The following is a 24,190-nucleotide window of genomic DNA, read 5'->3' as shown; positions in this document are numbered from 1 at the left end:
CCTGATGGCGGGTGTGAATGCTCTGATTTTGACCTGGGACACGAGACTGCATGAGGTGGGTGGCAGGGGAGGGGGCGAAAGGAGTTTTCCTTTTAGTGATCTTTTAAACAATTGTAGTTGTATAATTTACACTTAAATCTATGAACCATTGTGAATTAATTTTTTGTATGGTGTGTGAGGGTTAGGTTGAGGGTCTTTTTTGTTGTTGTTGTCTTTTTGTTGTTGTGGTTGTTTGTTTGTTTTGCTTAGGTTATTTGTGGTAGGCTGAATAGTGGCCCCTCCAAGATGTCCAAATCCTAGTATCTGGGACTTGTGAATGTTACCTTATATGGCAACAGGGATTTTGTAGATGTGATTAAGTTAAGGTTCTTGAGAGGGGGTGATTATCATGGATTATCCACGTGGGCCAGGTGTATCCACAAGGCTTCTACAAAAGGGAAGCAGGAGATTAGAGTGAGCAGTAGGAGATGTGACTATGGACCAAGATGTTGGAGGGGCACCTGGGTGGCTCAGTTGGTTAAGTGTCCGATTTCAGCTTGGGCATGATCTCACAGTTCATGAGTTTGAGTCCTGCATTGGGCTGTCTGCTGTCAGCACAGATCCTAGACCCCATCTTGGATTCTCTGTCCCCCTCTCTCGCTGCCCCTACGCTGCTTACACTCTCTGTCTCTCTCTCTCAAAAATAAATGAACATTAAAAAAACAAAAAAGATGATGGAAAGATGTAGGAAGCAGCCATAAGCCAAGAAATGCAGGCAGTCTTCACCAGTGAGTACAAAGACAGGACTAAAAATTGGTTCTTCTAACTCAATTCCTTTTTCTTTCCATTACATCATATAGTTCTGTATGATGTTATATGTTAATCATATGTTATATATGTTAAATCGTATTTTAATAAACTGTAAGCAATTATAGAATTTCTGGGTTGTACAAAATTTTAACATGTTAATTTTGTTAACATCCATCCATTCATCCATTCACTCATCCAATAACCATACACTGAGTGTCTACCTTGTGCCAGCATAAAGCCCTGAGGATATGGACATAAGACGGGCAGGCTCCAGGCTCTGAATCAAGAAGCTTGCCCTCTTAGTGGGCAAAAATAGGCCTAGGCATATACTGTGTTCCAGTGTGAAAAGTAGTGATGTGGTAAGTTTATCCAGGAGGCAAGGCCTGAGCTGGGTCTTAGAGGATGAGTAGGGGTTAGTCAGATGACAGTGCAGGCTGGGGGATGACAGGGCTGTGGAGAGGACACTCTAGGTGGAAGCAACAGTCTTGCAGAGGCATCGTGGTATGACAGAATGTGGTACCCTGGGGAAACTTTGTTGGCTGGCTATGATGGGCGCTTGGTCACTGAGGATGCAGTGAGGAAGGACAGTGCTGAAGGAAAAGGCAAAGGTCAGCTCATGGAAAGCCCCTGCACACCTTGTCAGGAAGTTTGGAACTTAACGTGAGCACAATGAGGGGCCATTGTAAGATTTAAGCAGGGATAACGTGATCAGATTTGTTTTTTTGAAATTGCTCTGATGGTCGTGGAAGGGAGTTGAAACTGGGGAAAAGGACAGAAATTATGAAGCTGCTGCGGTGATCTAGAATTGACAAGAGCCTGAACTGGGGGGGGGGTGTGTGTGTGTGTGTGTGGCTGTGGAACATAAAGACAAGGTCTGGGCTGACAGTTACAAGGGAGGCGGGACACATAGGTAGAAAGTGATTATTTGGATATAGTGAAAGAGGGGACTGTTCCTAAAACCCAGGCTTGGAATTTGTTCATTCATTCATTACAATGGTTCTGGTTTGTTAGTTGCCTAAATGTATCATCTGCAGGGAAATAGAGACATTTCCAATGATCTGGTGTTGGTTATGATAGTACTTAACTAGAATAGCATTGTAAATCAACTTTCCCTTGCTTTGTGTCAAATATCTAGAATGAAAATTGCCCACAAAAGTATTTTTATTCCAGCAATTTTTTTTCCTTTACCACATTGCTCACTCACAGACCGTGTCCCTGACAGTAGCAGAGGGTAGTTGTGTAAACAGTAGCTGCCGACTCATTTTAATATTGTATTGATTGTTTAATGTATTTATAACTCCACCTGTTTCCAGGAGGAGCTCAGAACAGTCTACTTTGAACCACAAATACAGTAAGGGTGAACGCGATAGCAAAAGATGGACAGTCTTGGTCCTCCAATGCACAAGTGTCCCTGTGCTGTTTTCAGCTTCCTAGCATCCATTTCTTCCTCCCACCCAGTAACAGTACCCAATTTTTATTCTACCCCTTCTTTCCGTAGTCCTTGGGCCAAGGTGACTCTAGCTTCTAAGGAATTTGAGGTTCGAACTAGATAAAATCCACCCCACCTCCCACCTCTACTTCCATTGGTTCTGAGTGGGCATATTCCCTAAATTGGTCTAATTAAAGTCAAGCTGAGGGCTTTTGCTCAAAGGGTAGGAATGTCTGGAGACACCACTGGTCACAACTGCAGAGTGTGGGGGTGCTACTGACCTCTAGTGAACAAAGACCAGGGATGCTGCTGTTCCTTAAAACAAATAATTGTGTGGTTCAAAATGTCCACAGTGTGCTGAGTCTGAGAAATCCTGTGCCAGTTCCCTGTAGCTTTAGAGAGATAGCATCCATGGGAGCCTTAACATTAGCATTGTAGGGAAAATTTTGTGCTTTGGTGGAAAACTCTGCATTGTCTAGATGGCAGAAGACACTCCTCTGGGTTATCTGATTCTATGAAAGCTATTTCAAAGGTCTGTAAGCTATAGATAACCAACAGCAATACAAAATTGTTCTTGATGGTAGTCTGCTCGTCCATATTCATTCTTTTCTAGGGTCATGGAAAATCTGTCTAGCAGAGGTTCAATTGACATCCCAGTCCCGCTGTGGAATAAGTTTGTTTTGCCCCCACTGGCGTGTTCATTTCAATATCCCAACTCCATATAAATATATGATTTTTTTTTTACTTTAAACTGGTTGTAACACCTTCCTAGTTTCCCTCATTCACAAGCGACCTGAAACAGTAAACAATGTATTCATTTTTAACCTGTGCAAGAGTCATGCTTTGCCTATTTTTGTAGACTTCTCTTTTAATAGCATCATCTGCCTTTGAGGTGCCAAGGGAATGGGGTCACTTCCATGGGAAGATGCTCTGGTCTCCGGAGTGGAAGCGGGAACCTGGACTTCCACGTGAGCTTCAGGACAACAGGTGTTTGTCTGTGTGGCCCATTGCTGTAGTCCTGATGCCTAGCATGGAGTAAATGCTCCATAAATATTTGCGGAATGAATATATGAGACAACTGAGTGGACACTTTCTGCTCGGGCTGAGTAGGTTGAGAAGAAAAACGGTAAGGGAAGACATGTTCTCTATGGAAACAAAGAAGGGGAGATTTCTTGAAGGAGAGGGAAACATTGATAATTTGTGTTAAATTTTGTAGGGTGTTAGCAAATTGGGGGCCCCTTCCGTCGCTGGTGGCTGTCTTATTTGGTCCATATTGCATGATCCAGCCTAGGTAGTTGAGCATAATTTGAAAGAATAGGTGGTGACTTCTCTCCTTAGTGGATAGTGTGGCTTTGGGATAAATGTATTTCTTTCAAGGACTTCTGGCGTAAAAGTTAAAGGCATTCATAAAATAGATAAGGTGAAGCACTGCCTATATTTTGGTCCTGCTGAATATATAAGGGGACTGGGGCGCCTGGGTGGCTCAGTCGGTTGAGCGTCCGACTTCGGCTCGGGTCACGATCTCGCGGTCCGCGAGTTCGAGCCCCGCGTCGGGCTCTGGGCTGATGGCTCAGAGCCTGGAGCCTGCTTCCGATTCTGTGTTTCCCTCTCTCTCTGCCCCTTCCCCTTTCATGCTGTGTCTCTCTCCGTCTCAAAAATAAATAAATGTTTAAAAAAAAATTTGAATATATAAGGGGACAATACAAGGTAAACTTAAACATGCTTGACTAATAGGAAATGTGCAAAAAGTAGGAAAAACTTCTTTAAATCCACCAGCTGTGTTCCATTACTGAAAAGTAGAAAGTTTGAGCTTCTGAAAAGTCTGATCATAGCTTTTGTTGTCTAATAGCAGGAACTTTTGCTGTTAACCAGGAGGAGTACACAGAGATTTCTTGGGACCTGAGCTCTAAGGGAATTTGTTACAGTTAGTTCTGGAACATGCAAAAATTAATCTAGACACAGACCTTATAATCTTCACAAAAGTCAACTCAAAATGGACCACAGACCTAAATATAAAATACAAAACTATGAAACTAGGAGATAACATAGGAGAAAATCCAGAGGACCGTGGGTTTGGCAATGATTCTTTAAATGCAACACCAAGAGCATGAGCCATGGAAGAAAGAATTGATAAACTGGATTTCATTAAAATTAAAATGTTCTGCTCTGTGAAAGACACTTTCAAGAGAATTAGGAGACAAGCCACAGTCTGGGAAAAAATATTTGCAAAAGACATATCAGAGAAAGGACTGCTGTATAAACATACACAGAACTTTTAAAACCCAACAATAAGAACACAAACAATCCGATTTAAAAATGGGCCAAATGCCTTAACACACACCTCACCAAAGAAGATACACAGATGACAAATAAGCATATGAAAAGATATTCCACATCACATGTCAACCAGGAAATGCGAATTAAAATAACCATGAGATACCATTACGCACCAATTAGACTGGTCTAAATCCAGAATATTGACAACGCCAAATGCTGGTGAGGGTGAGGGGTAGCAGAAATAATCATTCATTGTTGATGGGAATGCAAAATGGTACAGCCCACTTTGTTTGTTTATTTAGTTATTTTGAATTTAAATTTTACTTGGTTAACGTGCTATGTTAACCTAGTTAACATGCAAAATGGTACAGCCACTTTGGAAGGCATTTGGGCAGTTTGTTACGAAACTAAACCTCCTCTTACCATATGATCAAGCAATTGTGCTCCTTGCTATACCCGAAGGAGCTGAAAACTTATGTCCACACCTAGATCTGCACACTGTTTATGGCAGCTTTACTCACAGTTGTCGAAACCTGGAAGCAACTAAGATGTCCTTCAGTAGGTGAATGGATACATGAACTGTGGTACGTTCAGACAATGGAATATTATTCGGTTTTAAAAAGAAGTGAGCTATCAAACCACGAAAAGATGTGGAGGAAACTTAAATGCGTACTTTTAAGTGAAAGAAGCCAATCTGAAAAGGCTACATAGTATATGATTCCAAGGATGTGACATTCTGAAAAAGGCAAAACTATGGAGACAGTAAAAGATCAGTGGTTTCCAGGGATTAAAGGGGAGGGAGAGATGAACAGACAGAGCACAGAGGATTTTTAGGGCAGTGAAACTACTCTGTATGATACTTCAGTGGTGGATACATGTTATTATACATTTGTCCAAATCCATAGAATGTCCAACGCCAAGGGTGACCCATAATGCACGCTGTGGACTCTGGGTGATAGGTCAATGTAGGTTCATCAACTGTAATAAATATATTGCTCTCGTGGGGGATGTCGATAGCGGTGGAAAGCTATGCATAGGTGGGGGCAGACAGTATATATGGAATCTCTGTACCTTCTGCTCAATTTTGCTATGAATGTAAAACTGCTTTCAAAAGTAGAGTCTAGGGGTGCCTGGGTGGCTCAGTCAGTTAAGCGTCTGACTGCTGGTTTCGGCTCAGGTCATGATCTCATGGTTTGAGAGTTCAAGCCCTGAATTGGCTCCTGCGCTGACAGTGAAGAGGCTGCTCAGGATTCTCTCTCTCTCTCTCTCTGCCTCTCCTGCGTGTTTTCTCTCTCAAAATAAATAAATAAAAAGTAAAGTCTATTAAAATATTATAATCAAAACATCTGAGCCATAAACCCAATAAATATTTAGATTATAATTTAGAAAAAAATTGAAGCCTCGGAGAGCCTGGAGTTAACCAACTTAAGAAAAACATGCATGGGGGCGCCTGGGTGGCGCAGTCGGTTAAGCGTCCGGCTTCAGCCAGGTCACGATCTCGTGGTCCGTGAGTTCGAGCCCCGCGTCAGGCTCTGGGCTGATGGCTCAGAGCCTGGAGCCTGTTTCCGATTCTATGTCTCCCTCTCTCTGCCCCTCCCCTGTTCATGCTCTGTCTCTCTCTGTCCCAAAAATAAATAAACGTTGAAAAAAAAAATTTAAAAAAAAAAAAAAAAGAAAAACATGCTGATGGGTGTGCTTGGGTGGCTCAGTTGGTTAAGCATCTGACGCTTGGTTTTGGCTCAAGTCATGATCTCATGGTTTGTGTGTTCGAGCCCTGGATTCTTTCTCTACATATGCTATCTCAAAATAAATAAACTTAAAAAAAAAAAAGTGCTCATTTCCTACAGCTTCTTTTCCCACTAATAGAACTTTATGTCAGGCCACTTAAATGGTACTCAGGATGTATCCTGCTTTTCCAATGGGGTGGGGGTGGGGCACAAGCAGCTGACCTCAGGTCTGTTCCCCTCCTGCTTGCACCCTACCCAGGTGTGGTACTCCCAGGCCCAGGGGCCTCTACCTGAAGTCCCTTTCCTTTAAGCTGTGGCTGGGCCTTGAGTCGGGGAAATCGGCAAGGAAACAGTTGCTGTAAAAGAAATCAGGAATGCCTGCAGTGTGCTTCTTACATAGCCAACAGCTCCTGAGAGACAGGAAAAACATTTGAGAGGCAGTCATTTGGGTCTGTTGTTTTATCATTGTTTCTTAGTAAAACTCGTTCTTAAACTCTTAAAACTGCTTGTAAGCTAACCAAAGCGGGAAATTATTCTGTGCCATGCCTGAGGTGGAGTGGGGGTGAGGGTGGAGAGTTGGTGGATGAGGGGAAGGAGGAGCCAAGGGCTGATTCATTCATTCATTCATTCCGTAAATTCAGGCATCCAGTAGTGAACAAGAAACACCAGTTTTCTGTTTCTATTCTTGAAGTGGGAAATACAGGCAATAAACAAAGAAACAGGTTATTTAACAAGATGATGTTAGAGCAGAATAAGATGATGGGCATGAGGTGGGGACTGGGAGGCTGAGGATTGGGACAGGGGTACTTTATTATTTTTTTTTTTTTATTTTTTAAATTTTTTTTCAACATTTATTTTTGGGACAGAGAGAAACAGAGCATGAGTGGGGGAGGGGCAGAGAGAGAGGGAGACACAGAATCGGAAACAGGCTCCAGGCTCTGAGCCATCAGCCCAGAGCCCGACGCGGGGCTTGAACTCCCGGACCGCGAGATCGTGACCTGGCTGAAGTCGGACGCTTAACCGACTGCGCCACCCAGGCGCCCCTGGGACAGGGGTACTTTATTAAGCATGTGGGGAAGACCACTGAGCAGGCAGAGACCAGAATGAGGTGAGGGTGCCAACTGTGTGAGGGTCCCTAGCTAAAGGTGCGGTCAGTCTTAGAAAGGGCCCTTCTGCCTTCTCTGGATAACTCATTTATATACCAAGGTGGCAGAACAGGTTATTTTCTTTCTTTCTGGCCTCCTTCTTGAAATGAGACACAAATCCATTCCTTCTTTGGGGCTGGGTACCTGGTAAATCTGACTGATGCTGCTCAAGGCTTCACAGAGAAATTCTTGGCATATATCAAGACAAATGAGGTCATATGTATATATGCCAGCCTAAGCTAAGGAATGGGATAAGTGCTGTGGAGTTCAAAGGGGAGAAGGGCAATTCACAGGGCAATAAGAAAGATGTTTGGTAATTAGATGTTTGCCCTGCTATACAGATGTTAGATAAAATTTATCATCGGTAATAACTCTCATTCTAGAAAAGACACCCAATTTAGATACTTCTAGGCAGTTAAAGGAGGGGCAAAGTTTCTCTTGAGTTCCTCGGGGTCTGGAATGCTTTCAGTTCCAAACAGTCCACATGACAAAGTGGCACATTTTGGGGACACCTGTTCTGAATCCCTTCATAAGTCATCAGCAAGGATTGCCAGGTCTCTGCCCGGCATCCATCCTGGAGGAAGTAAGCCATCCAAAACTGTCTGGTGCAGAACAACGTCTCAGGTTGGGAGTTCTAAACTTGTAGTCCAGGGCCTTCAGCTCTAATGATAAGATTTCAGTGTGTAACAGGACTCCAACCGTCTTAAGGGTTAACTTGCTTCAAGCTTATGCACTGTTTGCTTGCTGACCTAAGTCCCTTGATCTACAGCAGAACCAGCCTAATTTCCTTGAGATTTGCAGGCCTTGAGGAATGAAGGCCCACGCTTTCCCAGAAGATAAGGCCTTGCTACAGTCACAAACAGCCGCCGCTGACTCCAGCAAGTCTGTTTAAGGTCACATCCACATACGACTAGCTGCCTGGCACCTGCTTCTCTGCACTTAGCTCTCCTCCCTTTTCCAATGCCTTCCCCTTAAAAACCCTCAGGCTTCGCCTGATCGGGGAAGATGGTCTTTGAGAAGTTAGTCTACCATCTTCCCAGGTTGCCGGTTTCCTGAATAAAAAAACAACCTTCTTTTCCCACCGTTACTTGTCTCTCGAATATTGATTTTCCAGCAGGGAGCAGCTGAACCTGGGTTCAGAACCTGTTCTCTGTCCAATAACAAGCCCGCGCAAACCGCTTGTGCATTTCCCCGGGAAGTGTCTAGAGCAGTCACCTCTCAAAAGGGGGCGACGTCTCCAGAATAGCGATTGGCCTAAGGACTCCACGGCCACGCTCCTACTACTGGGAAAACCGACAAGGTCAGGTTCACCACCCCTTTCTCGGTTGTGAGGGCAGAAAGAAAAACCCCCGGAACCCTCCCAGGCGCGGCGTAAACGCATCTCTGCTAGGTGTTACGCCTAGGTTCGGACTTTGGCTACTCTGGCCACACGGGCCGTCGCACCGAAGGTCGTCGCGGGCTGTTTGCTCGCCAGTCGCGCAGCATTGTGGGGCTGGTAGTCCCCGTTGGTGCGTGGGTGCGGGCTGCCGAAGCCACAGAACTACACCTCCCAGCAAGGACTCCGGCAGCAGGAGGCGCACGTTCTGTGCGTGAGCGACCACACTTCCGGACGAGCCGGGGGGCGGGACCGTGGCGGAGGCTGGAGCTTGGCGTCGGGATGCAGCGCCCCGGGCCCTTCAGCACCCTCTACGGGCGGGTCTTGGCCCCGCTGCCCGGGCGGGCCGGGGGCGCGGCCTCTGGCGGAGGCGGGAACAGCTGGGGTGTCCTGGGTTCCCACGTGCAGCCTCCCGGGCGCACGCAGTCCGGGACCCGCGCCGGCGTCGGCGGTACAGGTACCTACGGCGGGGACGCCAACGGCGCCTGCCCGGCCCCCTCCACGATGTCCAAGGCCGAGGAGGCCAAGAAGCTGGCGGGCCGCGCGGCGGTGGAGAACCACGTGAGGGTGAGCAGCTCCGGGCGTGGGGCTCCTGTGCTCTGCCTGATGGGCTCCTGTTGCGCGCTCTGGGCCGGGGGGTGCGTGAGAGGAGAGAGGGTGCACACTTTATACGGGTTTAGATCCCTCCCCCCGCCCCCCGCGCTTTTCCTTGCTCCTTAAAGATCTTTTAGATGTGGAATCAGTTGGGGGCGAGTTTCCTAAAAGTTGATGTTTCTAAAAAGACTCCTTGTCCGGCGGGGTAACACTTTGCAAAGTGGAGTCTGGTGGTGTCTGATGTGTTTGGAGTGGGGCTGGCAGGGACTTGACGTGCGGCTTCCTTATCAACAAATGGCAAATGGTGAGTCCTGAGGCTGCCAAGAGCTCTTCATCGCTCTTTATTGTGCTGGGAAGTCTGTGGAGAGCTGTTCTGAAAATTGCGTTGAAATTTCACTCCAAGGAGGTTCTTAGCGTGGCGCGCGTCCGGTCCTGAGTGTACTCGCTAGCGAAAGAGAGGCAGGAAGACCAAGGCTTTAAACCTCCTGCTTTTCACAGGGGTGGGTGGGCGCTTGCATTTTGGAGGAAGCTGTTCTTTAAGGTTGGGGCGCAGAGATGTCTAGGTGTTACCGGTGAGGTCGTGGCCCCACTTGTTAAGTGGCGGGTGTGGTGCTGTTTAGTGAAGTCTCTTAACCGGAGTGGATTTGCTTTTATCAGTCAGGTTAATTATCTTAATTGTGGTACTTCCTCGGAGCCAAGTGGAGTATCTCTGCCCTTTGGTGGAGTTTCCTGGGCTCTGTTGGGCTTTTTGTCTCTCTTTTTATTTCTTAGAAAGTGGTATCAGATTCTCTCTCTCCTTTAATGGTAGTTCTTTACGTTTACATTTGTTAATGCTTCAGCATATAGAGTTACTTTCCATTGATATATGATGTTTGATCCTCAAACAGCTCGACTAAGTGGGAGGGACCAGTGTGGTAACTTGTTTCTACGGAAACATGTTTTGTAGAGGAATGCCCAAGGATCCTCCGGGACCCAAACTGAGTGACTCCTATTCCAGTGCCCTTCCACCAGCTCCCCAGCTGCCCTGTTCTGGTGTATTTTGTTCCAAGTCTGGTTAGCAGTGGAGTTTTCCATGGGAATTCTCAGAGACAATGCAAAATGTGCAGTCTGGCTCTGCTTTTGGGATTCAGTGCCTCAGCTGAAAAATTGGGACAGTAAGCTGAAATTTCAAAATGCCTGTATAAAGTGAGTAATTAATAGATGAGTAAATGAAATCTGTACATACCTTTTCCTATTATTTACATTAATACTTGCTGACATTAAGTATTCTTGGCTTAGGTTTTATAATGTATTTGCTTACATAAAAATCTGTAAGCCCCCACCTGAGGCTAGAGCTACAAAACACTGGATTCCAGCCGCATTATTCTGTGAAATTACCGGGTGATCATGGGGAGAGCTTCGTTGGCACTTTGGGGGCGCCTCACACCAATCTCAGTTGCATCTGCTTTGCCTACAGAGCTTCTTCCTGAGATGCTACCATTACCTGAATTTTGTATTTTCTGCTTTTAAATGTTGATTTGTTCATTTCATTCGTTTGCCAGATATTTGAGTGTCTGATATGTGTCAGGCAGTTAGTGTGGTGGCCAGAAATGTTGCTTCAGGGAGAAGGAAAATCATTTCCTGTATACTCCTGCAAACAGGAGAGTTCAAATCTACACATTTACTGAACATAGTCATGTGCCTGATGGTCAAGGCTTAGCTACTAGCTGCCCTCTGGGGAGTTGGGGGAGAGGGGTATCCTTTGTCCCAATCTAAGCCATATTTTCTTCTAGTGCCTTGTGTCTTGAAATTGTTCACTTGTGTCAGTTTATCAAGGTGGTCATGTGCCAAGTCCTGTTGGTCCCACCTTTGGAATGTTGTTAGAGCTGACCCTGCCCTTTGACCTATCACCTTTACCAGTTTAAGCTCTCCCCATGGCCAGAGGACAGCAGTTGCCCTTATCTTGTCCCCTCTGCCAATCTACCAAGTGATCCATTATCATCTTCTGAAGCGCTCATCTGCTCTTGTCACAGTGGCCGTCAGGTGGCCTCATTTTAATGTCCCTGTTAACATCTAAAGTATCTATTGCGAGCCCGGTACTGGGCCAGCTGGAGAGAATGCACAGACGAGAGTCATTTTTCTGAAGCCCACAGTCTTGTTTCCTTCTATAATTCTTTGTCCTCCATGTACCAGAACGTTGGAAAAGTCAGACTACTAGCATATAGTGTGTTTTAACATCACTACACTTTACCTGGAATACTCGCTCTTGTCCTCTGACCTTGCCTGTTAAAGTTGTATATGTCCTTCAGGGTTTGGTTCAAAGACCATTTCCTCCTTTCGGTTTTTCCTTAGCCTCCTAAGTAGCGGGGAGATCTTTTCGATTTTGTAGTGCTTTATACCTCTTAGATGCCTTATGGTGTCTTATGTTCTAGTCATCTGTATGTTTATCTCTCCTATCCTCCTAAAGAGTAAGTAAGCTCTTAGTGGATAGTTAACCTTATCTTTGCTCAATGTTGGTTGCAGCAGGGCCTGCCTGGTAAATGTTGGTTGAGTTGGTGGAGTGTGGACACAAATATGGAGGTTGTGGGGTTATTGGTGGCCCTTTGCTTAGTTAGATAGAATCTCTGGAGTGTAGGGTTTCCAGTTGCCCAGCCCATTGGTGTTCCACTGTGGTGACCACTTCCACGTCTGGATGGATGGAGAACCTGGAGAGTTCTCAGCTGAACCCTTTGGGTAGCCACCCTGATCTCAGATGTGCCTGTTCCTGGCAGTATAGCCACCCAGGATGGGTTACCATGCAGGGCCGTGTTCTCCTGAAGGTCTGTAGCTCCCTTTGTTCTCTTTGGAGCCTGGCTTTGTTTCTTTGACCGGCTTAGCTTGAAGTTGGTGAGCAGTAGCTCCAGTTGGTCAGCAGAAGTGTTTCATATGACATGTGGTTTGGTATTGCCCATCAGAAGGGGCCCGTTCCTCCTGAAGAGCTTGCTTGGCAGCTGCCTGCTGTTGGGCCACCTCACAGGCAGCCTTTGGCTATCTCTGTTTCGCTTTGGCTAGGACACTGATTCCTGGGCCAGTCATTTGATTCCATGGTAGGAGAACCACGTGGTTGAAGAGCTTGCGCCTGGCAGACCTCTGTAATTCCTGGCCTCCTCCACAAAGGGAAGAGCCTTGCGTAGAGCTTGTCTGACTTACCAGAGTTCATCTGTGTGCCACCTGCCTGCTGGGAGCCTGTGAGCGACATCAGTGTATGGTAATGAGGATGACTGTATAGCTAGAGCTGTCAGCTCCGGGTCAGGTGTGAGAGTCAGGTCAAGCCTACGTAGGCATCAGTAAATTAAGTAATTTTCTCATTCTTGAAGATATCCAGCTATTTTTTTTAAGTTTATTTATTTATTTTGAGAGGGAGAGATGTAGAGAGAATCCCAAGCAGGCTCTGTGCTGTCAGATCATGACTTGGGTGGACATCAAGAGTCGGACGCTTGCCTGGCGCCCCCAGATATCCAGCTATTTTGACTGTTTTTGTGTTGTGACCTACCATTCACGTGTCTTGAAGACCTTACTGTTGACGGTTGCGCAGGTAGCTAAATGACTACTGGATGATGCATTGCCTTCATGAGGGCATCACTGAAGGTGGAGTACTGACCCAGAACAAGCTCTCTTCTGAGGGCCCCATGGTGGATTTGGTGATTTGGGAACTATGAGCTAGTCAAAGTGATTTCCATCAGGTAGCAAGCACAGAGGCTAATGGGTAAAGCCATCAGTAGGTAGAGGCCCAGCTGGAAGTGCTTTAGTGGCTGGGATATTAACATTTCATTTCTTTTTTGCAGCTCTCTCCGCTTGTTGGTCATGCTTTCTAATCCTTTACAGTTTGAGCTGTGGTCTTGCTTTGAGAAGGACTGTATCAGATACGGGCCCAGGGGCTAGCATTGGGTATTTGTCCTGTGGGGAGTGAGGGGTGTTGGCTCTAGCTCTCAGTTTGTCCTGAGTTGCCCCAGGATTTTTTGTCTCCTATGAAGTATTAAAAAACAAAATTCAACAGTAAAATTTAAAGATCTATTGGCTTTATTCAGTGGTTCATGAATCGGGCAGCATCCAACCTAGCACGTAGAAAGGAACTCCAAAGAGCTTTGCAAAATGAAAGGCTTTTGTAGTCAGATGGGACAGGACCTAGGAAGTTATAGTAGGCATAAAAGCAGGTTGGTTATTACAAGGTCACATTGCTATAGGGGATGGCAGAGTTCTCTCAGGCAGATTACCTAGCTAGTGCTGATCAGACAGTTCCTGACTGACTGGCTTAAGATTCCCTTTCTGGAAGAGCCAAAACTGTAATTAAGTCAAGTCTCGGTTTGGTGACCTGGGGCTTAGCATAAGTGACTCCATTTGGGGCCCTTTTTTTTTTTTTTTTTTTTTTTTTAACACTTGCTGCTTCCTATCAGGCAAAAGATTTAGCTTACTTAAAATGAATGTGCAATTTAAGCTGGCTTTACAAAAATGTTCTGCAGGTGAGTACTGAAAGATTCCTGGCCAATCCCCAGGGGCAGTCAGAAAAGAAAAGCTGTACAAAAAACACAGAGCCTAGGTATACCCTAAGAGTGAAAAGCAGAGTTTTCTACCTTCAGTGACTTTTCAGGGACTAGTCACAGGCATCTTCAGGTTGGTGGCATCACAGGGAAACTTCAGGGGGGCACCAAGCCCACCATCTAGAGCCTCCCTGAAGTGAGCAGAAGGGGTAGAGTCCAAAGTAACCTTTAGGGTGATGCAGCCTGGCCAGGTCTGAGGAACCAGAGAAGGTCCCTCAGGATCAGTCAAGAGGGTCCTTGGCTTCACACAGGATCAAAATCAAACTCAAGCTGGTAGGAAGTGAGAGCAGAGTTTATTGAATAGTGCGAGGGATAGATTATAGCAGACCTGAGTGTCTGGGAGACCCAGGAAGGACAGGAGAGAGACTCCCATTTTTGCTTGGGGGCTGGGGTTTTTATTGAGGACAGTGGCCCTGGGGTATGTGCCTCTCAGGCATCCTGGAACTGGTCAAAACAAGGATGAGTGCAGGGTACCTCTGTGGCTCAATTGGTTGAGCATCAGACTCTTGATTTAGGCTCCCAGGGTTGTGGGATCGAGCCCCGTGTTGGGCTCTGCTAAGCGAAGAGCCTGCTTGGCTCCTTGGGATCCTCTCTCTGCCCCTGCCCTACTCTCTAGCTCTTTCAAAAACCTAAAAATAAATAAAAATTAAATAAAAAAAGGATGAGTGCCCAGGTATTCCCCATAAGTCACTTATACCTATGCCCTGGAGCTAGGAGTCTCCGAAAACCCTTCATGATGACCCCGCCCCATCAGTACTTAGATGTTATCTATTGTGCTAGAAGACTAAAGATACCCTGAACTCCCTTACCTTTACAAGGAGGACATACTTTTATCGATACCATAAGGCATGTTTAGGGTGGGGTGGGGGGGTGCAAGTCCTAGGGATAAGGTTGAAGTGGTGGTGGTGAGGGTCCAGAGCCGATGGCCAAGAATTCTTGCGATGTCTTTGGTGCCAAGGTGCCTTTGCTAAAACATGGGGACAGGACCGGTGGGCCAAAGAGCTGCTCTGGGGTTCGAACTGATTATATACCTGGGAGTTTGGGGGAGGGTGTGTGTGTAAAGGCAGTGGGAAGTTCTCAGACTTTCATATGCTGATGAAGACTCAAGATACTGGAGGCCTTGCTTTTGTTGAGCTAAAGTTATTTTTCCTTCTAGCAAAGTATTAACGTTAAGACCATGGGGAGTTCCCGGAGGAATGTTTTACTCTGCCTATCTCAAGTATTTGTCAATGGGCTGCAGGTTATAAAGAAATTTAATTTTATCTACATTTTCTTGCCATTGTTCCCCACATCACTATGGAGGGGGAGGGTGATGTTAGGGTTTCGGGAAGCTGAGTCTGTAGGTTTCGGGAGATTGCCTTTTTTCTTGTAAATCATTAAAACAGTTGCAAACTGATGGAGACCCACGTCCTGCACGACTGTGATCTCGGTCAGTTTGTTTTTCCCTTTGCTTTGGTCTTGGGCGGCCAGAAGTGCCTGAGGAGTGTCACATATCCCACCTGGAGAGAGGGGTCTGGGGTGTTAGCTTGTGCTTTGCCCTCAGCTTGTCTTTGGCTCCCTCATCACTAGCAAGAATAGAAGCAGGAAAAAGCGAAAAAGCAGGGTTTTTCCCCCCCGTGGGGTCTCTTCAGTTTCCCTGTCTGAAGGGGATGGCAGACGTTTTGAAATAGGAAACCACATCAGCATCCGTCCACTTGATGCCAGAAGGTCCCTATTTTGCACAAGGCTGCCTCAATACGGGAAGAGGGTGAAGCTTAGTTAGGATTATGAGAAAGAGTCTTCACCAGCAGTAGAGACAATGGGTAAGAGTGCTGTGAGTACAAAGGACAAGAAACAGGCCTCAGGAGCCTGCTATCCTAAGAAAGGGGGAGAATCCCTGTGAGCAGACGAGGGGCAGAGTAGGGGCCCAGCTGGGGTCAGTTAGACCACAAACAGCAAAACAGGGTCAGGGTACTACAATCAGGAACTAATGTGGAGCTCACTCAGTTCCTAAGCAACTTCCTGCCAGACTAAGGCAAAACAGCTAGAAACCAGAGCAAAAGCTACCATTCATTAAGCACTTACCGAGAATATTTATTAAATGTTAATATAAGTCAAATCTCACAACAATCCCTTGTGACCTCAACCCTAATTATCTCCACTTTAGGGAAGAATTCAACACCATAAGGCAAAATTTAAGGAAATGAGCAAAAGACATTACTAAATATCCTTTCTTTGGAATGGCCTTCCACTAGGCCATTTACAACTCTGTGGAGAGACCTTTAACTTGTAGAACGCTCTTAATGCATGTAATTTTTGTTCATAGAAATGCAAATTTTATGAGAGTCAACTGATTATTATCCTAAGACTCTTGTAAATTCATTTCAACATTTCTTGACTGCATATGAATTTCGGTTCTAGGGTTTTTCCTGTGGACAGGTTGTAACATCTTTTCCCATTCACTCATTAATTTAATGAGCTAAATGAAATCTATGACCTATTCATTTTATATTGACATAAGTCTCGTGATTTTCTTTTTTTTTTTTTTAATAATCTTTTCACAATATCAGTTACCTCCTACATAACCTTACTTTGAATAAGCAACTTCAGGAAGTTCAGTATGCTGAAATATTTTGTGTCAAATTTCTTAGAGTTCCAGCAACTGATTAACAACTCATTGTGCAAGGGGAAGCCCAGAGTGAAAATTTTTTGGCTGTAAATGATGAAGTTTTGGGGTGATGGTGGGATGGTCCGTAGCCGATGGCCAAGAAAGAATTCTTGAAGAGGTCTTTGGAGCAAAAAGGTGATTTTATTAAGGCACGGGGACAGGACCCTGTGGACAGGAAGAGCTGCACTGGGGTCATGACAGGTTACTCACTATGTATGTGTATATATATATATGTGTGTGTGTGTGTGTGTGTGTATACATATATGTGTGTGTGCGTATGTGTATGTATATATATACATAGGGATATAGAAGTCTCTAAGGGATTTTGGAAGCAAGGTTTCCAGGACCTTGAGGGGCTAGCTGTTAGCTAGGGAAATGCCATTTTTTACTATTTCGTAAAACCTCAGTCATGAGACCTTTCAGATGTATATCGGTAGGCAATAAGTTCAGAGTATGATTGCCAGCGTATATCTTGGGGTGCTTGAGATTAAGGAAGTAGACTTACAGGTTCCTGAAGGTTGGGACAATGTTCAGCCAAGGTTCTCTTTTGTTCCTAGCAAAGTGCCATCATGGAGACAGTTGAGCTCCTAGAGGGGGTTTACTCTGCCAGTTTCAAGGACTTGTCAATGGACTGTAGGCAGTAAGGGAGTTTAATTTTTCATTTGCCTTAGTTTCCCACATCACCATGGCAAGCACTTAAACCCCTTTCCTTTGTTCTTGGGTAGCCAGGAGTGTCCAGGGAATATCACACATATTTCCACCCTGGGGGGCGGGGGGTGGTGGTGGTGCCAGCCTGTATTTTGCCCTCAGCTTACCCCATGTTCCCTCATCAATGAGCAAGACAACAGGCCCCGAATTAAGTCACTTGTGTTAAGCCTGTATCACCAAAAGAAGATTTAATTACATTTTCAACCCTCCCAGAAATGGAATGTTCTGTTAGTCCATCAGGAATTGTCTGATGGGCACTAGTTAGGTAATCTGCCTGAGTGGCCCCTACTGTCCCCTAAGGAAAAGTAACCTGGCAATAACCAGTCTGCTGTTTTGCCTGCTGTGACTTCCTTGTTCACACTTCCTTCTGGCTGTAAAAGTCTTTCATTTCGTGTAGCTCCTCGGAGCCCCTTTCTGTCTGCCAGATTGAATGCGGCCTGACTTGCTCAAATAAATTCTTAAAATTTTTAATGTGCCTCAGTTTACCTTTTTAACAGGAGGAAATGGTGATGTTAGTGTCAGATGAGAGTAGAAGGAGCTGTTGGTAAACTGCCATGGGCACTAGGCTAAAGTACTCTCAGTTGGTTCTGTTCAGTGCTTATGTTGCTATCAAATGGGCACAGCACCTTGATCTAGGAAGTGGGCTAAAGAGGGCGTCACATATGGTATTAATGAGTTTTTGTTTTTCCTCTCCTTTTTTTGGCAGAATAACCAAGTGCTGGGAATTGGAAGTGGCTCTACAATCGTTCATGCTGTACAGCGAATAGGTATGCTCTTGGGCTGTCTGGATGTTTTGTGGGGGCCACGGGGATGAGGATGTGGAAGAGGGGGATGGAGGGGGGCACAGCATTGGCACCTGCCCAGCTCTGCTCTTCTGAGAGGTATTCTTGGGCCTCTTCAGCCAACTTTGGGGGATGCCCTGGCTTTGTTTACTTTGCTCATGTGGAGGGTAGGAGCTGATTTAGGAGATCTCAACAGAATTTTAATCCTCATCAGTGGTCCTGTGTGTGGCCCCTGGGGCCCTGAAGCAAGGCTTCTAAAGCCTTTGGGTCCCTCAGTTAATTTCAGGTGGACAAACTGAGCTCAGAGCAGGCTCGCCTGTCCGTGACCCTGGAGTGGATATGAGGCACCCAGAGTTGGTGGCTCCTTCCTGCAGGTACTGGCTTACTGATTAGGGTGTCTCTGAGCTTAGGAAAGGCTCTGGAATTATCAGCCCCTGTGGCTGCTCAACAGGTTTTACTGCCCTGCTTTTGTTTGTTAAAACAAAGCCGAGGAGAGACTTGCCTGAATGCTGATTGCTTCTTCTAGGTGCCAAGGCGGGGGCAGTGCTCAGGAGACAAAGTCCAGGAACACTTTGTCTTTAAGAGAGTGGCTGTGGTGCTGGTGTGATGGCTTCTGGAATCCTTAGTGCCTTAACACGGGCTTTTGTGTTACATACCTTTCTACCTTACCATCGAGTGTGTGGAGGATTGCAGGGCAAAGGAATTACTGTGCATTTCATAATAGTGGCTTCTGAACCTCCTATGATGCACACCCAATGAGTCAAAAGATTGGAGCTTTTAATAAGGTAGTTTTTTCTTAAGATCCCCCCCCCTCACTGAAATGCACAAATCCAAAAAGAATAAGTAAACCCTGTTTAACTGCCCTCTGGTGGCCTATAAATGATTATATGTTTTATGCATGTAAAGTTCTCTTTTTTCTGTGAGAGGCAATATAAGGAAGTAGTTAAGACTGGAGCTAGCTGGACTGCATGGGATATCAGCTCTGCCACCTGTTAGTGATAAAACTACCCAGTGACTTTACCTATCTGTGCCTCCGTTTCTTCATCTGTAAAGTGGGAATAATAATTGCAGCTTACCTTTGGTTTGTTAGGATGAAAAGATTTCACATGTACAAAAAGTCTTTGAATATTGCTAGGTACGTAGTAGTAGCAAACACCTGACATGGCTCTATTCGTAGTTAGTATTTACTCCTGTCCCTGTCTTGTGTGTGCGATGTGTGTTCACAAACTTTCTCACCAAGGCTGGGAACACAGAATGAAAGGCGGCTGTCAGTGGGGGAATAGACCTTTCCTTTTCTGTTGGATCTGAGCAGATGTGCACCTGACAAGAAAAATAAAGTGAGGAGAGTGAAAAACCACCAACATGGCTTTTGTCTCCACAGCTGAAAGAGTGAAACAAGAGAATCTGAACCTTGTCTGCATTCCCACCTCCTTTCAGGTATGTCCTGCTTTCCATTCTGCATCTTGGCACTTGGCTGCTGAATTTCTGGGTCCTGAGGACATGGAGGTGTGGCTTTGGGTTGTGTACCAGGGTTGCTGTATAGGTGGGGGAGCCAGGAGCAGGAGAGGAGTTTATTTTCTGAGGATTGCTCCTTAGAAGTGTGGCCTTAGACGCATTCACGTACTCACTCTGAATATTTGAGTGTATCCTGTGGCAGCACGGTGTAGTATATGCAGAGTTTTAAAACTCTTAGCTGGTTGGGTATTTGCTCTAGTATCTGGAAACGACATGCTTTTCTTGCTATTTAAAATTTTTTTTCAACTTTGTGTAATAATTCTCCACGGAATGGATGAATGGAAGTGGGTGTTTGCTGGTTTTTTAATCTCCTTGCTCCCCAGTTCACAGGCAGCTTTCTCTCCTAATCCTCCAGTACAGTTACATTTTGGTGCAGCATTACTCAGTGTTTCCAGAGTTGTGATTGTCCAAACTACAGCTGAACTGTGTCCTGTGCTGTGATTATTCCTCCTTAACCTCCTTGCTACTTTGTTTTCCTGCAAGTGAAGTAAATGTTGCCTTTGCTTTTTTCATTTGCTTGGTTATCTATGTACACTTTACTAACTCGGGCCCAAGCTCTTACCCAGATGGGAAAATCTCACTTCTTTCTGGGTATTCCGCTCCATCCATCTCGTCTTGGCCGAGTCTCTGGGTCTTCGGGGTTGGTGACGTGTTACATAGCTTTGCAGTCAGGAACCTTCCTTCTCTTCTCCCCTTTTGGATCGCCCTGTTTCTTGGTCCTGTTTCTCCTCATTTCTCCCTCTGCTCCACCTCTTTTGTTTCCTTCGGTTTTAGTGAAGTACATCCTTTAGGAAGCTGTCTAAGTGTGTGGGATGCCAAGTTGTTGACAACTTTGGATGTCTGAAAATGTCTTTAAAAATTTTTGTTGTTTTAATTTTTATTTTACTTTTTTAGAGAGAGAGAGACAGAGGATATTAAGCAGGCTCCACACACAGCACGGAGCCAGATGCGGGGCTTAATCCTATGACCCTGGGACGGTGATCTGAGCTGAAATCGAGAGAGGGATGGGATGCTCAACCCGGGGGCCCCTGAAAATGTCTTTATTCTAGCCTTTCTTGAAGTTGGTTATTTGACTTAGAGAATTATATACTAGATCTTTTCTGAGGAAGTTTGAAGGCATTTCTCTATTGTGTCATTTTCCATTTGTTGAAAAAGGAGTTTGATGCCATTCTGATTCTTGATCCTTCGTATGAAACCGGTTTTTTACACTCTCTGAACCCTTATACCCTGATATTATCTTTTCCTTGTGTCCAGTGTTCTGACATTTCACCGTACTGTGTCTTAGTGTGGGGTTCGTTTTCATCTATTCTTCTGGGCACTTGCTGGGACATTTCATTCTGCAAACTCATACTCTTTAATTTGGGGGAGTTTTTTTTCTATCATTCCTTTAATTTTCTTGCCTCTGTTTTTTCTTTCTAGGATGTTTGTCTTATTCTTGGTGCTCGTGGCCTGTTTTGTCCTATTATCTTTTTAGTTTTGTCTTTTCTAACCCTTCTTTAAAAAAAAAAAAAGTTTATTTATTTTTGAGAGGGGTGGGGAAGAGGGGGAGAGAGAGAAGGAGACACAGAATTTGAAGCAGGCTCCGGGTTCTGAGCTGTCAGCATGGATCCCGATGCCGGGCTTGAACCCACGAGCTATGAGATCATGACCTGAGCCAAAGTCGGACGTTTGACTGACTGTGCCACCCAGGCTAAGCCTGATGACTTTGTTTTAACCTGATTACATCTGTGAAGACCCTATGTCCGAATAAGGTCACAATCTGAAGTACTGGGGGTTAGGACTCCAACCTGTTTTGTTTTTTTTTTTTTTCCAGGGGAACGCAGTTTGTCCCATAACTCATGTTATGAGTGTGGGAAGCTCGTGTTGTTTGTGACTCTGATTTCCCTGTGTATGCAGGGCCACACTCACAGGGGACCCGTGTGGAGTTCAGTCAAAGATGGGGAGAAGGGAGAGTGGTAGGACTTGCAGATGGGAGCAGGTCCTACCCCTATGGTTCTTGAGGTCAGTGTACAGAGTTCTCCATGTTGTGGACAGGGGTACGGACTGTTTATTTTATTTATTTATTTATTTTTTAATTTTTTTTTTCAACGTTTTTTTATTTACTTTTGGGACAGAGAGAGACAGAGCATGAACGGGGGAGGGGCAGAGAGAGAGGGAGACACAGAGTCGGAAACAGGCTCCAGGCTCTGAGCCATCAGCCCAGAGCCCGACGCGGGGCTCGAACTCACGGACCGCGAGATCGTGACCTGGCTGAAGTCGGACGCTTAACCGACTGCGCCACCCAGGCGCCCCATCGGACTGTTTAAAGCTAGGGCAGATCCTGGCCAACAGGCACATGAAAAGATGCTCAACGTCGCTCCTCATCAGGGAAATACAAATCAAAACCACACGCAGATGTCACCTCACGCCAGTCAGAGTGGCCAAAATGAACAAATCAGGAGATTATAGATGCTGGAGAGGATGTGGAGAAATGGGAACCCTCTTGCACTGTTGGTGGGAATGCAGATTGGGGCAGCCACTCTGGAAAACAGTGTGGAGGTTCTCAAAAAATTAAAAATTGACCTACCCTATGACCCAGCGATAGCACTGCTAGGAATTTACCCAAGGGATACAGGAGTACTGATGCATAGGGGCACTTGTACCCCAATGTTTATAGCAGCACTCTCAACAATAGCCAAATTGTGGAAAGAGCTGAAATGTCCATCAACTGATGAATGGATAAAGAAATTGTGGTTTATATACACAATGGAGTACTACGTCGCAATGAGAAAGAATGAAACTTTGTAGCAACGTGGATGGAACTGGAGAGTGTGATGCTAAGTGAAATAAGTCATACAGAGAAAGACAGATACCATATGTTTTCACTCTTACGTGGATCCTGAGAAACTTAACAGAAACCCATGGGGGAGGGGAAGGGGAAAAAAAAAAAAAAGAGGTTAGAGTGGAAGAGAGCCAAAGCATAAGAGACTCTTAAAAACTGAGAACAAACTGAGGGTTGATGGGGGGTAGGAGGGAGGGGAGGGTGGGTGATGGGTATTGAGGAGGGCACCTTTTGGGATGAGCACTGGGTATTGTATGGAAACCAATTTGACAATAAATTTCATATATTGAAAAAATAAATAAAAATAAAGCTAGGGCAGATCCTGTCCTTGTATTATTGCTTATTGTCTGGGAAGATGAGGGTCCCAGGGCTTGCAGAAGTTGAGGCGGGGCCTCCCAGCCATACAATTACTCATGGGGCTCCTTTCATGTGCTGGACTATTTGTTTATTTATTATTTATTTATTTTTTATGAATATAATTTATTGTCAAATTGGCTTACATACAACACCCAGTGCTCATCCCAACAAGTACCCTCCTCAATGCCCATCACCCATTTTCCCTCTCCCCTACCCCACCATCCACCCTCAGTTTGTTCTCTGTATTTAAGAGTCTCTTGTGGTTTGCCTCCCTCCCTCTCTGTTTGTAACTGTTTTTTCCCCGTCCCCTCCCTCATGCCCTTCTGTTAAGTTTCTCAAGATCCACATATGAGGGAAAACAGTGATATCTGTTCTTCTCTGACTGACTTATTTCACTCAGCATAATACCCTCCAGTTCCATCCACGTTGCTGCAAATGACATGATTTCATTCTTTCTCATTGCCAAGTAGTATTCCATTGTATATATAAACCACATCTTCTTTATCCATTCATCAGTTGATGGACATTTAGGCTCTTTCCATAATTTAGCTATTGAGAGCGCTGCTATACACACTGGGGTACCCATGCCCCTAGGCACCATCACGTGCTGGACTTTGAATGGGAACTGGGATGGGTGGCTGCTGGTGGTGGTGGGGAGACAGAATTCAGTTGGACATGGTGATCACTGAGGATATGCGTAGTATCATAGGGGTGTGAGGCTCCTATGCATGGGAGGTGTTAATCATCATCTCCAGTGCCCAGTGTGGTGCCTGGCTTTTAGGCACTCTGTACGTGTTTGTTGGATGAATTAATGCTACATTTACGTGGGTCATTATTTGTAATTAAATGGTAGAGAAGTAGAGATAATGTGCCTTTTAGAGGAAGGAGAGCCTACTCCTTGCCCAGGGAATTGGGGAGGGCTTCCTGGGAAGGATGACATTTGAGTTGGTCACGTGGGGCAGGAGTTTGGGAGAAGGTAGAGGAGGAATGCCAAGACCTCAAAGAACTCCTTTTAAAATTGTTATCGTTAATAGCATGTTATTATATAAGATGACTTCAGTTCCATTTATAAATGGGCCTGTCTTCTCTGCTTCTTGTTCTTTTACCATTCTCTCTGTTTTCCTTTCCTTCTGACTCCCTTCTTAGTCCCTAGGTAAGAGAGGAAGGCAGGAGACTATTTCTGGTCTTCACTCTGTCCCTAACTTACACTGTGACCTCTCTGGGCATCCATTTCTTCCTTAAAACAGGGGTTTGCGCTAGGTAATTCCTAGAATGAACTCAGAATGATTGCTTATTTACCCAGCTATTGGCTCAAATGATGCTAACTGCTGTAGGGTGGCAAGAGTATGTAAAATGTGCTCTCTCATACTCTGATTATAATCTAGATGGACAAAGAAGACATCCTCATGGAACATTTGCACTGTCCAGTGGTGCAAGCAGTCTTTGAGCTTAGGAAATGGTGAATTAA

At 45.3% G+C, this 24,190-nt stretch overlaps 1 protein-coding gene across 4 annotated transcripts in view; it reads left to right on the top strand.

Annotated features, from left to right (window-relative positions):
- Positions 1-24,190, top strand: part of RPIA (ribose 5-phosphate isomerase A) — a 76,158-nt gene that overhangs the window by 35,382 nt on the left and 16,586 nt on the right. For 2 of the 4 annotated variants that reach the window (XM_086700624.1, XM_086700626.1), the window contains exons 4-5: positions 17,954-18,014; positions 19,411-19,466. In XM_086700624.1, the coding sequence (XP_086556750.1) occupies positions 17,954-18,014; positions 19,411-19,466 (117 nt within the window). Of the gene's footprint in view, positions 1-8,972; positions 9,310-17,953; positions 18,015-19,410; positions 19,467-24,190 lie in introns of those variants that run through there. The other 2 variants (XM_086700625.1, XM_025927087.2) reach the window with 2 other exon arrangements.

The sequence above is a fragment of the Puma concolor genome, chromosome A3 (genome assembly GCF_028749965.1).
Source record: "Puma concolor isolate L17-30 chromosome A3, mPumCon1.1.hap2, whole genome shotgun sequence".
NCBI lineage: Eukaryota > Metazoa > Chordata > Mammalia > Carnivora > Felidae > Puma > Puma concolor.
Note: the sequence above shows the minus strand (reverse complement) of the source record. Positions and strands in the feature narration are given on the sequence as shown.